General features: G+C 31.9%; 1 protein-coding gene across 1 annotated transcript in view; it reads right to left on the bottom strand.

The window, feature by feature from the left end:
* LOC135135480 (ras-GEF domain-containing family member 1B-like) overlaps positions 1 to 16,192 on the bottom strand; it is a 180,954-nt gene that overhangs the window by 96,673 nt on the left and 68,089 nt on the right. Inside the window, exon 2 of the mRNA XM_064064546.1 lies at positions 1,766 to 1,879. Coding sequence (XP_063920616.1) covers positions 1,766 to 1,879 — 114 coding nt within the window. The remainder of the gene's footprint in view (positions 1 to 1,765; positions 1,880 to 16,192) is intronic.

Below are 16,192 nucleotides of genomic sequence, written 5' to 3'. Positions count from 1 at the left end.
ATTGATAATAATCCAACAAGACCAAAAGCTGGATACTTACAAATAGCAAAAGTCTAAAATACAGGCATGGATGTGAATTACAGGAGAGGTATCAGCGTGCTAGAGGTGGAATTAGTACTTAATAATACACATCGACTAAGATGGTTCGGAGATCTGATAAAAATAGAAAAGGAAAAACAAGTAAAGAGAAGATGGAAGACAAAATCACCACTCAAAAGAACCAATGGTAAAAGAAGGAAGATATGGCACGAACTTGTAGCTGAGAACCTAAGAAAGAAAAAGGAACAAAACTTGGAAAGAAAGAAAGGATTTGGCAAGAAACATTTACGGAAACTAAGATTTGATTATAATAACCATAGCAGACATGTTTAAAAAAAATCAAATGTATGAGTAACAATGCCATTGAGGATCAGAGTACAGGAAACAAATTAAAATTGTATGCTGCCATAGTTCATATTTCGTAAGGCAAAAATAAGACTGCATCGCTGTTGGTAACCAATGTTCAGTAAATGGAGAAGTTTGGCAACTGATATTGTTGTTTGAAAGTTTTTTATATCCGCAAAAAACCAAGCAAAATGCCATCGTACAATAAAAACTTGCTTATCTAACATTATTTTAAACAACGTCATCGATTTATTGATGGGAATAAAAATCTCAGTTTTTTCCATTTACATAAACTACCAGTTCCGGAAAAATAGTAACAGGAAAGAATGGATCACAGTTTTATTAGTATAATATTGCAATAGTTATATGTTAATGAATTATTATCAGTTCATTCCTTTTGGTACTGACTAATTTTGTTTTCAATTTAATTTAAATTGAGAACTTGATGACTGCCAAACATTATATTTTATATTTATCTAACTTTTGAATATTAACATTTTAATTATTAATTAATTATTAAGTATAAGAAATAACTAACAAGTTTTTGAGATACATCTAATCATGATACTTACGAGTAGAAAATTATATTAACACGTAAAATATGCAACATTTTCCACAAATTTTGTTACAATAATTTTGTTAATTTCTAAAGAAGTACACGAATTTTATTATTAAAAATGACAGGAAGTGTTATGATACCAGATTACTACCAGTTTTTTGAATAATACCTAGTTCTGAATCAATTATTTTATATAGAATTTTTAAATTGATTAGAATTCTCAAAAATCTGTGTAAAATTGGACATTTTTAATATATTTATTTTTCCTAATTATTTTTTTTAGCATTGCAAGCAAATGCATGGCCGCATTATGTATTACAGCAAATACACCTATTTCAGGGCGAAAGTTCACAGCGTACGTTTTCTCACGATTAGCAAGCTTGTTACAGAAATTAACAGTTTATACAGTGGTTTTCATACATTGTTTATTTAGTTAATGGCATTTCACTAATAACTTAAAATCCGTGACAAAAAGATGAAAGTTATGAAAGAAGAAATAAATTTACTCTAATATTTAAAAATATTGAATTAAGGTGTGAATTAACGATCCAGATTAAAATAATAATACTTATGTATTTACAGAGTTAACGGCATTTTATATGAAGAAGTACCGGAATTCAAACCACTTCGAAGAGACACGTGTGAGGTATTAAAGAAAGTGGTGACTAAAAATACATCAAGTAATTTCCAAATCTAAATCTCAGTTTACTTTTACGTTTATTTTGTAGTTGTAAAAAATAACTAAGAATTCTCCAAATTTAAATTTTTGGAACAAACTGGTTTATTTCGTTAATTTTTTAATGAACAAAAAGTTATTCTTACCTCCAATTGAACTCCGAAGAGATCGCGAGACCGATCCTGTTTATTCCTCAGCTCCACATTTTCAGTGGTGGAACTGTCCACCAGATTCGGAACTACGTTTTCAATCGGACTCATCTGCAAAAAAACACCCACTATTAAGTAATTTTTGTAGTAATGGAATATTAATCTTGATTATAGTTTGGGAAACAATGGTGCGAACAAGGAACGATCAAATAAGCGATATATTTTTTACGGGCGTGAAAATTATAATTATACCGCACCGGGAAGTGAAAGGAAAACCATGATGAACAATGACTAGGCTCTAGATCTCCAAGCACACAAAATTTGATTACTTTTTACAAGCTATAACGTATAATTAAACATTGGATAAATATTGCGATTGTGTAATAAATAAATGTTTCGCAAGTACGTAAAAATTATGTAGGGAAACGCATAAAAAAAATCCCAATCAATCATTTTTACTATGTAAGTAATTACAGGCTAGGGTTGTTTTAACATTCATCGTTTATTGATTTTAGGCAAACACGAAGTGCTTTGCATTCACACTTCTTGCAACTTGCACGAAATTCTAAGGAAACAGACCGTAGCGTTAGAGTTCAACGAAGATTAAACAATATGTTAATTTTTCCTATTTATGGCTTCTTTATGGTTTGCATTATGCAGCGAAATTAACGTCTTATTACTTTTTTATTACTCGACATACAATTGAAAAAGTTTGAGAAGGTAGACAATTACTGCATTTTTCAAACGGTACATTTTTATGTTCATTTAAGGAAATAAAAAATACCATCTAATGTTTAATAGTTTGTTATTTAATACAAGAGTTGAAAATATCTAATAACTGAATTGTTCCAAATTATATGCACTATACCTACGTAGTGGAACTTAATCACCATACTATTTCAGGCTGGGATTATCATATTTTAACCGGATTTATGAGACGTGGTCGTTTTTGAATAGTACTGATTATGTTCACCTTGTTATCTTTAGGATTAATTAAGATAAATACTGGCACTTCATTTTTTCGTAATAAAATAATAAAAAATGGTCCAAGGACTTATAAGCCAGTTTGTATGCTTAAAAGCTCTATATAGTTACAAGTTACAACGTTTTTATTAAGAGATATTGGATACTAAAAGATTTGTTACATGAATCAAATTTATGCGCAATGATTTACAGTTACCAAAGCCACTACAAAAATGGATATTTATTTGCTACTGCTGGTATATCACTTAAAGTCCAGGTTATTTCTATATGTCCACTTGATAAAAGCAAGGTTGGTTACAGTGCCCTGCTTGGACTTTTTGTTTAATACTTCTTTATTTATTTCTTTATTTGTTTATTTATTTATTTATTTAATTATTTATTTATTTATTTATTTATAAATTTATTTATTCATTCAGGGTAATTTTGACATCGTTCTATTAAAAAAAAATCATTTTGCATATCATTACGTTCAAGTTCTTTGTCATTTAAAAGAATTTAACAACGTTTAATCCCATTGACGTTGTCCCCCATTTTGTCGCCTAGCAATCAAAATAGAAGCATTAATTCCCTTTTTTTATTTAATTTGTACCAACTTTAAAGCAAAAAAATGCTAAGAATTTCAGTACATCTGCAAGCGGTTATTGAGTTATTAAGTTAATTATACGAAACGTTTCTCCTAACAGTAAGTTTTGGAAAAATAATTCACAACTCAGTTTTGTTGTTTTTTGTGTGTGGTTTTTTGATACGTGCTTCCACACAACTTTCCACCTAAAGCTGTTTTTCATCTCAGAAATCACTTAGCATAGCTGTTTGTAAGTTGTTTTAAGACTGCTTGTTGTTTTACAGCTTTTTCAGATCTTCCGGAAGCGACATAGGTTAGTGGCGTTCTTGAGAGACATTGCGTATAACATCGTCTCAGATCCGTTTTTTGTAGATGTTCAGTTTTTTAAGAAGTGATCTTTGTCTAACTTTCTACCTTGCTTGCATGATATAACAAATCAGATTAACTTACAAGAAAACGTTGGAAAGTGAAAATTTTATGTGTAAGAAATAATAAGTACCTAGTTGTTCGGTAGCAGTCATTTTAAAATAGGTATGTCTTAGTAACAAAGTGTCAATTAAGAACAGTACTTAGAATATTAAAATTCAAATATTATTTGTAACTCATATTATACAATGTTTTGATCAGCCGCACACAAGAAAACCCTATCCTCAATACGCTGACTCACATCATTGATAAAAAGACGGAAAGATGTTGGACCTAAATTCAACCCTTGTACGACTCCTGTTGTTGTTAAAAACTAGTTAGACTTATAACTTTTATATTTTCCGTACTAAGGACGCTTGGAGAGTAAGGATTTGAAATGTGATACTAAACTATTGCACAAACCATAATGCTGCACATAACTTACTTAGTACTAATATTTTGCATTTAACGGGTGCTCCTGAGTAATGATAATGACGTAAGGCACCAAAAGTAGCGACCCTGAAGAGTTTTATAACATGGAACGTAAATCAGATCTTTTGACAGGTTAGACTTCGGGTACGAGGTCACATACGAGTACACTAGATTTAAACAGTGGTGTGCTGATGAGAGGCTGTACATCTCCGAGAGAGTTTTAGTGACCTATTTTATTCAAAGAAGCACAAAGTGAAACCCTCAAATGATGTTGTAGTTGTCATCCGTAACAAACTTGCTGGTACATCAAAATGTGTTTTTATTTTCTACATCAATGATCTACCAATTCATATAAGGATGTGCAAAATTCAATCAAATTCAAACAAAGTGTTCTTTGTATGTATTGGTAGTTGTGAATACAAATTGGGAAATATTAAATATTAAAAACAGACCGAACAAAAAAAAAACACCTTTTACTTCTACAAATGTACTGCAAGAAGTTAAATGTACAAAATTATGACCAGAGCACGGACGAGAGCGAGTAACATTTAAGTGGTTCATATAGTTTAAGAGCTAGGGACCGATTTACTTTATAAGTATATTTCAGTAGTTACTCCAGAAAATTAATGGATGAAGTACGTATTGTATATCTCTGAATAAGGAATTTTTATTCAAGAAAATGATATCGAACGAAATAAACAACCTCTAATTCCCAAAGGGGTAAAAAACCAATTTATATAACCAAACAAGTCTGTCATTTGAAGATGAGTATTTATTGTAAAGGAAAAATATTGCTAGAACATTTCCACCCTTCCAAATGGTCAGCTGAGTAATAGAAAGTCGCATTTTATTTTTTACTTCCCAAGCGGCTAAAGAAATATTGTAATAGGGTACATCTGACTAATGGCTACTTTCAGGTTTTTTCGACGTTTCATGATGCCTACAGTACTAAAAAATAGCCCTCGCGTTGTCGTCTGTGGCGCCTGATTTTCATGAGTACTGAAATATATAAAGTAAATCCGAATAAATCGGTCACTAGTTCTTAGTATTAATCTAAAAACTAGCGACCGTGCATGCAATGATGTATGCACCAAGGAGAATAGTGGTTTTACGTTGTTTTGAGTGGAGGATGAATGGCGACTATGAATTTCACCCTAAATCTTTATCAAAGAATATGTTCTAACATCGGTTGTATCTCAGGGATGAAAAAAATCTATCTAAATATATTTTAAACCATTTCTTTTATTTCAAAAGTCAATAATCTGCTGTTTTTTTTTGCTTTTAGTAAACATTTTTTCGGTTTAACGTTTTTAAATATTGTGTATCTAAATTTAGTTTTGTAATGTTGGTCTCCATCGTTTTTAACAGTGAGTGTTAAGAAAGTTTAAGTTAATTTGAATGGTGTTTGTTGCAGTGGGCTCGTATACGAAGAAGAGGGGACTCGCTAGCAATAGCAGAAGAAGAAGAAGAAGCCGCAAAAGTTAGAATTTTATATTCCAAAATTTACAGTAGTAATTCATATTTAGATTTTATATAATAAGATCAGTCTTGAGTTTTTATCTTAGGCATCTAGATTTTTGAAAAAAAAAAAAAATCAAAACAGTATAACGACACTTTACAATTTAACTTTGAAATTGCAAAACCGAATGCTCCGAAATCTATCAAACGTTTTAAGGTTATTTGAAGCATGATAAATCGTTAATCAGCTTTTATCCCTGTACAGCTCCGCTAAAAATTGAAACGTCATGTTACAATTTTGTCGAATAAATGTTCTTTCAATTTTATAACATAACATCCTCCTACATGTGTGGTTTATAAATCCGTCTTGATTTTTACCCTAGATATGCAGATTTTCGGAAAAAAATCAACATTTAGTGACAACATTCTGCATTTTAAAATCTTGCAAACGTTTTAAGTCATCGCAAGCATGGTAAATCTTTAAATAAAATTTCTTAGTTTATCACTTCCCAAACAACATTGATGGTGTCAACTCAAAATTTTACCGAATAAATCTAAAATATGCGCATCTGTCATGTAAATAATAAAACGCTAACCAAAATTTGGATAATTATCGCCACCAACAATTTGATGACGTCCACTAAATTTTATGAAAAAATATACTTTCGTATTTGTGATTTATGAATTCACCTTGGTTTTATTACTGTTATATTTCGGGGCTGTTTCGAAAATGTAAGAATGCAGTAATGTAGCGCCCGCCCATATTTAATAATAATAAAATAATTATTATCATAATAACAGCTCACCCAAAATTATATTCGTCCCGTTTTGCTCTATTGCATCTTAATTAATTTAATATCAAATCAGTCAAATTTCATTTTCTTTTAACGCAGATGGTTGTTAACGGAACGTGCTAATAGACGAATTTTTTCGAAGTATAAACATAAACAGTCTAAGTTACGGATGTATTGTATGTATTGACACACTGAGAAAACATGTTTTCCCGTTGGTTATCTGTGTCAAATATAATTCATATTGTTCGCACTTGTACGGACTATATCGTTTTTACTTATAATAACTTTCGATCAGTTTTTTGCACCGTGCAGTTAGCCATTTGAAGAGTAATCGCCCCGACGGGAGGTTCAAGTGCACCACTGCACTAGTAGTTTGAACTCTGCTTGCTCGGATTAGATGTCTGGTTATGACTATGACACAGAACTTCCCTCGTCCTTGAAGTGCATGCATTGTAGAGCATAAAAGATTTAGGTAGTACTTTATAAATTTTTCGCGAAAATAATTATTTTAATTTTAGTATTACTTATGAATTAGGGAAATTAAATGTTACGTTGAAATATGTAATAGCAAACATGGTCCTTTCATACATTCATTGTTGACAAATTAGGAAATTAGATATTCGTTAAAATGCCTCTTAGTTTACACTCAAGAATTAAAAACTTTACCACATGAGTTTGGTAATTATTTTTTTGCACTCATGACCTTTTTTGATAGCTTTCGCGCATTCACCAGAGTGCGGGAGGTCGAATTTCCCGCACACGTGCATTTAACTTCCCGTTGCCATGGTAACCTTAAAATACTCGGGTAGTGTCAACATTGTGACGTGTTGACGGCGCTGTCAATGGCGTTGTTTATAAATAACTCACAGTTAATCTCTTCAGTTTAAATGTTTATTCGTCGCAAAAAATATTGTACACAACACGTTCGTGAGCCTGCTTCCAGCATTCACGCAAATGCGGCACTCCCTTCGGTCGTGCCTCAAACAAGCGTTCATGCGGGAAGCAGGCTATCCCGAACTAGTTGCGTAAATTACTATTTTAGATAACTTGCCTCCGAATATATTCAAATTAGGAGCATCATCAGGACATATAAAGATTGTCGCTGAAATGCAGTAAATGTATTCATTACTTTTTTCGATAGTTTGCAATTTAATGAATATTCATACGTTTTAAAACTACATTTTTGTTTTATTTATCATCACATTTTCAAATCAGTATATTATTGGAAATTTTGTTTTATTTATATATTTTTTTTTGAAGTAATGTAATCAAAGACTGCAAGTTTGAACAATGTGACCTTTATTCGATTAGTCAGCATCTTTGTACAACGCACGATAATGCAAATGTTAATTCAATTTTTATCCAAATGTTAATAAAACGGCAATAAATTTTCCGTAATGCTTTTTAATTTACGTTATACGAAAACTGTCTATTGTTTCAAATTTAGTTAAAACAAATACATATTTATTTCTCAGCTGCATAAAACATGTGGTGAAATCTTCAGTATATTATATTATTAATTTTTGAATACCTACATCAGCAATAAAATTGTAGGTTAGCGTTTTTAACGGCAACAGGTGTGAAATAACAAGAATTCTGCAGCGAAATTTCCGCCATAAAATGCATCCCCTATGAACTTTCTATGCTACTAACTTCTCGTGAACTGCATAATATTATTTGTCATATCTCCGTTAGATCCTGTTTGGACTTTCACAGTCCACAATTTTACCGGCTGAACTTTAATATTTTGTCAATGATCTTCATGCCATGACGATTCCCACTTTAATAATTTCTCAAGTAAATAATAACTTCAAGACTCGTTCGATTTGCTGATGCAAACCATAAGGTAGTCCGAACAAACTAATACTATTATTAGACAGTTTAATACCTAAAGTGCGAAAGAAAGTGCAGCTCATAAAACTCACTTTCGACGACTTTTTAACCTCTTGCAGTATTCATTTGCTATTACATGGACATAAAACGAAGCTTCAGACTCTCACGTGTTCGCTATAAATGTAATTGTAAATTCCTGCAAATGAACCTATAAATAGCAGCTTTTTTTGTCGAAGATATTGATGTGCTTCGTTGCTCTAAAGGCGTCCTTGCCTCCCAGCGTCGACCTTACATTTGACCGCGTACCTGCCACAGATTAAGGTCGCTTTAAGACCTAGCATTTGCTCTATTTCGATTAAAAGGAGAAACTGAAATCGGGCGCCACTAAACGCTAAATTGATTGGATTGAGTGTCTACTTATTTCGGTTCCGAATAGATGTTGACATTGGAAGAAAGTTAGTGAAATTATTAACCTGAATATGTGACGAATTTCTCTTAGCTCGTGACAGTGTTCGCTTAGAAGGTGAAGCGTGCCTTTCCAAGAATAGTCCTTACTGGTACGTTGGATCGAAGAATTCTGACATCTCAGTGTCGTATTCTCGCGAAGAATAACACTTGGGACTAGTAAGACGTCCTCTCGTCAACGCTTATGTTTAATTCAATGGGAAGGATTGTCAATTGGTTAAACTTATTGCAAGAGATGCAGGAAAAGAAAATAATTTATTTTAAATTGCAGCCGTAATAGGTTGTTTCCCTCTCAGGAACTTTTGTAACACAGTAATTAGTTCATATCTGCTCACATTACTGAAAATGGTACTTTCGGAAGTGTGCATTTTAAAATCACGAGTTGTGTTGTGAAGAACGTACATATTTTCATTGTTTCATTTTTATTTTGTTTAAATTCATTCACATGTAATGTAAAAATTAAGTTTTAAAGAGTGGATACTATCACATATCTTAAATCTATAAGGTCTATATACAATTTTTGGTGTTTTTGTAGTACATACCAGTCACATAAAATTAAGATTTTTTGACCGGGGTAAATTAAATATACTGTAACAGTGAACAATATAAACATAATATTATTCATTTTTCAAAATTTTATGAAACTTATGTTGATTTTGAGTTAATCTCTTTATGCTTGAGAAGTGAATGGACAATTTTCGTTTAGCCTTTCGCGTTTTCAATGTAATTTTACATTATTTTTTAGACGCTTTATGTGAAAAATTAACAATGTAATTTTAGGGAAGCATAAGGAATTTCTTACTTGATTCAAAATCATATTTTTACTTCCCGAGTGTAAGCTAAGGAAGTATTGTAATCGAGTTCATTCGGCGACTGGATACTTTTTCATTTTCCCGATGGGTCATGACCCCTAGAGTCTGTCTGTCTGTTTGTTTGTCTGCCTGCCTGTCTGTCTGCCGTATGTGACAATTTTTGTTGGATTGATAATCTCCGAAACTACTGTAGCGACTGATATAAAATTTTTTATATTATGTATTATGAATATCATCATATCCACCAACAATGTGATGATGTCATGTATGTACAATTGTACATAGTAAATGCAGGGTAAATGGTAAAATATAACTTAGTCCCAGACGTGTAGTTCATCAGTCCGTGTCGAGTTTTTAGCCGAGATATCCAGATTTTTGGAAAAAAATCAAAATGATATAATAATGTTTAACAACAATATATGTAATTTTTGCAAAAACCGAATTCTTTGAAATCTTGCAGACATTTTACAATTAATTAAATTTAAAATTCTCATATTCATTCCCACTAAAATATTGTTGACTTCAAATAATGTTTAATAAATTAACTAATTTAATTTTTTTAATTTATGGGATCATCAGCATGGTTTTAAATTGTAGATCAACAACCTTTATCAAAAAAATAAAACATTTCGAAAATCAGTCTCATCTTAGCAGGTACTAGCCCCGCCCACCCGCCCTTTATTTTTTAGGAAGTAAGCCATTTGGCAATATCAGTCTTGTCTTAACAAGTACTAGTCCTCTAGAAAAACAAAGGGGGGGTGGGCGGGGCTAGTGCTTGCCAAGAGAAGGCTTCTAAGAAACGAAAGGGCGGGCGGGTGATCCTAGTACTTGCCAAAATAAGACTGATTTTGACAAATGACCTACTCTCTAAGAAAATAAAGGGCGGGTGGGCGGGGCTAGTACTTGTTAAGATAAAACTGATATTGCCAAATGGCATACCCTCGAATAAAATAAAGGGTGGGTGGGCGGGGCCAATACTTGCCAAGATAAGATTGATTTTGCCAAATGATATACCCTTTACCCTTTATTTTCTCAGAGGGTATACTGTTTGGCAAAATCAATCTTATCTTATTAAGTACCAGCCCCGTCCACTCGCCCTTCATTTTCTTAGAGAGTGCCAAAATCAGTCTTATCTTGGCAAGTACTGGCCCCGCCTACCCGCTCTTTATTTTGTATGGGAGTATGTCATTTGGCATAATCAGTCTTATCTTAGCAAGTACTAGCCCTCGAAAATAATAAACGGCGGGTCGGCGGGGCTAGTGGTTGCCAAAATAAGGCTGATATTGCCAAATAACATACCTTCTAAGAAAGTAAAGGGCGGGCGGGTGGTCCTAGTAATTGGTAAAATAAGACCTACTCTCTAAGAAAATAAAGGGCGGGTGGGCGGGATTAGTACTTACTAAAATAAAACTGATATTGCCAAATGACATTCCCTCAAATAAAATAAAGGGTGGGTGGGCGGGGCCAATACTTGCCAAGATAAGACTGATTTTGCCAAATGATATACCCTTTACCTTTTATTTTGTCAGAGGGTATGTCATTTGGCAAAATCAGTCTTATCTTAGTAACAATAAAAAAATCGATTGTTTTGAGAACTTGCAAACGCTTTACATAACTTACTTTATTATATAAATTAAAAACAAAATCATACCATTTGAATGGTATTACAATGTGTATGTACTAATATTGATATATTTGTTCCCTACTAAACAGCTAATGACGTCATCATCAAATTTTATTAAGGAACATTCACTCGAAACATACCACCGCATGAGTTCTTTATCTGTAATTTACTAATTCTCACCTATTTAGATTTCAGCTTATAAAGGTTACGACAAAAAGAAATAAATAAATATAATGGTCGAGTCAAGTTTCGTAACTTTTTGGTAAAATTTACATTTTTGGGATAAATGTAAGGCATATGTGTATAAATTTTCCGGAATTATGTCTTTAATAAATTGTCAACAAACTGACTAGAAACGTTAAAATGCTTAAATATGCATTGTAATGTCAGGGAAACTTATAAAATAAATCCACCGTTTAAAAAGATTATATAAAGAAAAGTAGGACCTAAAACGAAGAGCCGTTTACGCCCAAATTCTAGCTACTGATACAGCAAAGCGAATGCCACTAATTTTCACACAGCTGTCGTGAGTCTTATTCAACAGCAATGTTTTTCCTCTTTAAATGTCATATAAATTACATCAAGAGTTGTTTAGTTACGTAAGCTGTATAACCGTTTGAAAAGTAAAAAAGAAAATCGCATCACATTCTCGGTACACATTTGGTATAATACTATTTTCCTAAAACTCTCTCCGGCTATGACTACAATGAGCATAATCGTCATTGTACACTATACATGGTACCAAAAAAACGTGAGAAACATTAGTAAATTATGATGAATATGTCATGCCAAATATGGAAGGGCCTTAATTTTCCTGAATTAGTTTTTCTTTGTTTACTTTTTCTTCTTCAATGTACGACAGTAATTTAAAAAGTAGGAGTCATTTGAATATATTTCTTATGCTTGTTTTAATACACTCCTGCACATGCACAGTTTTCGGCCCTGTCCCCTGAGAACTCATAAATTAGATTAAAATTACTTAGTGTGTGATGCCTTTTACACCAAGCGCTAATGTGCTTAAGTTCATTAGAATTTTCTGATAAATTAAGGTTGGCGTTCTGTGAGTGGCAGTAAAATACGGCTTCGTGTAAATCACATCAATAAATCAGTTTTAAAGAATATGTAATAATAATAGGTGACATCTAACAGTTAAGAAATGGATACAGTTATTTATGAAAGACAAGGAATGTCCACGCTAAAATTTGAAATAGACAACTACACCGTGGTTAGGAACATTTTGCCACGTAAAAACAGATCAAAAGTTTCCATGGACATTGTTGTTACTGGTTTCTGTAGACTCTTCCCAAGTGCCAGAAAACGTTCGTTATTTTTTATAATCTTTTTTAAAATTAAATGTAACTTACCTTCTGGACAACCCTGACTGGCACATACCTAATAGATATGAACTACTATTTTTATATTTAAGTCAAATTCTTAGATGCTACAAGAGTGGTTTAGTAAAATTAACTGCATCAATCTCAAGCAAAATATACTGTCTGCTGTGGCATGCATATGCATATGTTGTACTATTAAGTGGTAAAGGAAATGCAGTTATTCTATACATCTAATAATAATTTTTGTTAATTTCTTTTATCATTTGCCTTCAGTTTACGGTGATCTTGATGTGGCAAAATGGTGGATGCGCTTGCTTTTCTTGCAGAGCAAATAAGTATTTCTTGCTTTATAATGTTAATGCTCGTTACACTGCAAGCAGCTTTTAGAGTTCAACTGTGCTTGATAACCGGTATAACAGAGGCCGAAATTTGCACATAATAAAGTAGATTAAATATTCCAGTCATTTGTTTCTGATTAAAAGCTGTTTATTAGGCTATACGTGATTTTTAAGTGGATAAAGTCGTGGAAATATCCCTGTTGAAATCACTTAGACTGTGACGTTTTTTTAGTGACCAAAATATGTGCTTTCTTATTTGTTACGGATAACTTGCTATGGTAACATATCAATGCAAATTGCAGAAGTTCAAAATTAATTAATTAGATATTAATTTTTAACACAATTCTAAATCATCAACACTTCTGTCACCTGTTCACTATCGTATCATCTGAAACGGAATTAACATTGATAATGACCTGATTTGTTTCACAATTGTCTAGAATCTTTTCCGTTTGCCTTACCGAATCTATGACTTTTTCCGTGTGCTTAATATAATTTTCACAGTGTATATTGGGCACTTGGTTCATTACATTTTCCCAAGTTTTCATCAACAGGAGAAACATTAGTTTTTGGCATACTTTTATCGTACTTTCGTTTACATTCCGATCATACCATTTCAAATGCATTAAAATGACGGTGGTAAGGCGGCAGTCTTATTAGGACACAATATCCATGGTTTTGAGCATAGTGATCTAAATGATATTCGGGCAGTTTATTCTGCACAATATTCCAAATCTTGTCTTTCATTGCTTTTTCAGGATAATCTATCTTTTTTGTGTATAACCATCGCACCATTTTTTTTCTTTGTCCAACTCTTTCGAGGAATTTTTTCCTACAAATAAAGCAGAAATATAAGTATAGCGTACTTAGCAAAACATTAACACCATAACTCTACTGTAGTAAGTTGCATTATCCATTATATTAATAATAATAAGAGACGGTTCCGGAAAGTTGGATATTAATTGCTCTTTAAACAACTTTTCAAAGTTTTCCTGGTTAAGTAGAGTAGTAAAACGTTAAATGAACCAAAGATTCAGTTTGACAAATAATTCTGGACAAATTTCAAAATTTGACATAAAATTTCTATGACATATGTACTCAAAATTTGGTAATTTTTTTGTCTCACATAAAGTGCATACGATAGAAAGAGAATAGCTATTTATGGTATAAGTGAATAAAAGTGAATTTTATCCACCGAAAAAACAGTTTAGCACACGAGGCGAAGCTGAGTGTGACAATGTTTTTGAGTGGATAAAATTCGTTTATTCACGTGTATCATACAAGATTTTTTCCAATTTCGCAAAATTGTTCAAAAAATGTATTGTTTAGGTAATCCATATACATAAATATTAATTATTCTATTACCAATATCATGAACATTTGAAGAAGGTAAATTGCCTAAACTGCCTGTACTTTCGTCACGGTCAAATTCAAACGATGCTCCTGGACTTTCATTAGGATTGTTTTACAGTAGGTGGACTATCAAACGTTGCAAATTTTAGTTAAATATCCATATGTCCATAGCAACGAAAATTTCAGTGGTAGTGCGAATTTTTAGTTTTTTTACTTTATTAGTATTGTCAATGACAGTGTGAATAAAGTGTTGCACTATAAACATTTTATTCATCCTTTCGATTAAACTATTGTTTTAATAGCGAGATTTAACATACAAAAGGAGCATTTTATTAGTGAAAATTGGAAAAAAAATTTTATCTGGGCTGTTTCCACCACTATATATCAAATAAACTGAATGATTGCGGTTGCTAAAAGTTTAATGATACAACGAACTTAAGAACTGAAGCTGGAAAAATTGTACTACTACTGTACCTGGTTAGTTATCTTACATACACTTTTACGGTATTTAGTTCTGAACTGACATCACAAATATTGAATTAATCAATTTAGTTTTCGACGATAGATAACAACTTTAATGATGCATAACTTGGCAGATGTTAAGAACTCACGTGCAATCTATATGCATGTACTCCATTTCCTAGCATGTTATTTTCGGAGAATTCTTATCACTGAGTCACGTAATGAAAGCGATGAACTAACAATTAATAATTTGTCGATGGTGTTAATCATTATCAACAGTGGCATCAATAGTTTGATCATTTCTTATCAGTCATCTCTTTTTATTGAAGTAATACACAACTGAATACTTCATATTCAGAAATTATAGTTAACTTATACCTTAAAAATAAAAAAAAATGCTCTGTGGATAAGGTGATAATTTTTAATAAATGATTTGCTATATTGTTGCTTGATCCACAAATTCTACATAACGATATTTATTACAGTGGCTGCCAGAAAATTTGTTCTAATGACAAGTCATAATGGTAACAAAAAATATCTAGTCTACAAAAACCCGGAAAGTAAAAAGAATGATATAGATATTTCTATTTATTTAATTCACCAAATGTCACACCTGTAAGATCCAGTTACATTAATTTTGAACACACATAAATAGAACGGACAAAAACCATTTAACAAAATAAGTTTGAATTACCATCAAGGTAGAAGTTATCGTAGTCAGAATTTTACATATAAGGATAAAGATATTTAGACAAAACTTCTTTCTCACCTGAAGTACAGATCAGCAATTATTATTGTACAATTTAGATTTTCTGGATGCTTTCGATAAACAATTAAGGCGGATTCACCAACCACAAGTGCAGGAGTATGTCATTTTATTAAATTTAAACAGCATTTACTATACAAGATTTTGAGGTGACGTCATCAAATTATTGATGGAGATAATTAGACAAATTTTGGTTGGCGTTTTACCATCTGCACGATGTTTTTAGAATGCATACAAAATTTGACACAAATCGATCTGGTAGTTTCGGAGATTATCGGAAAAATTTTCAAGAATGTACTAAGCGACAATTGAAATCGTAAAGCTAAATGAAACTCCCACCAAACTCCCACCCAAAAATTGAAAATCTTTATTCATGTCAGAAAAAAATAGTTGCCTTAATGGCTTTTTTTCAAAACATACAGTGGCTTCCTCTCAAAAAAAAAAAAAATAAATAAATAAATGACTTTTTAATGACATTAATGTATTTAATGAACACTTGGAAAATATAGCATTCCAAAATCGGTATCTTCTGAAAAACCTTCACAACAAAATCTTCATCTATGCCAGTAAAAGGCAACAACGTTTTGTTATTAAATAATATACATTAGGTCATAATATTCTTAAATACTTGTTTTTAGAAGTTTGACCTTGCCTTTTTTTGTGAAGTACGATACCAAGAAGTCTCAAATGTCATTTTTGTGATTACTCTTCATAAAGATTGAAAGCGGTTTTTTTTTTGGGTCTAAACTACCAAAAATCTTCTTTCGGTGTAGAATAAACAAGGAGTCGATTTTTATTTCTA

Source organism: Zophobas morio, unplaced genomic scaffold (genome assembly GCF_036711695.1).
Source record: "Zophobas morio isolate AGI-343-1 ecotype UQ-CSIRO unplaced genomic scaffold, CSIRO_AGI_Zmor_V1 ptg000024l, whole genome shotgun sequence".
Lineage (NCBI taxonomy): Eukaryota > Metazoa > Arthropoda > Insecta > Coleoptera > Tenebrionidae > Zophobas > Zophobas morio.
Note: the sequence above shows the minus strand (reverse complement) of the source record. Positions and strands in the feature narration are given on the sequence as shown.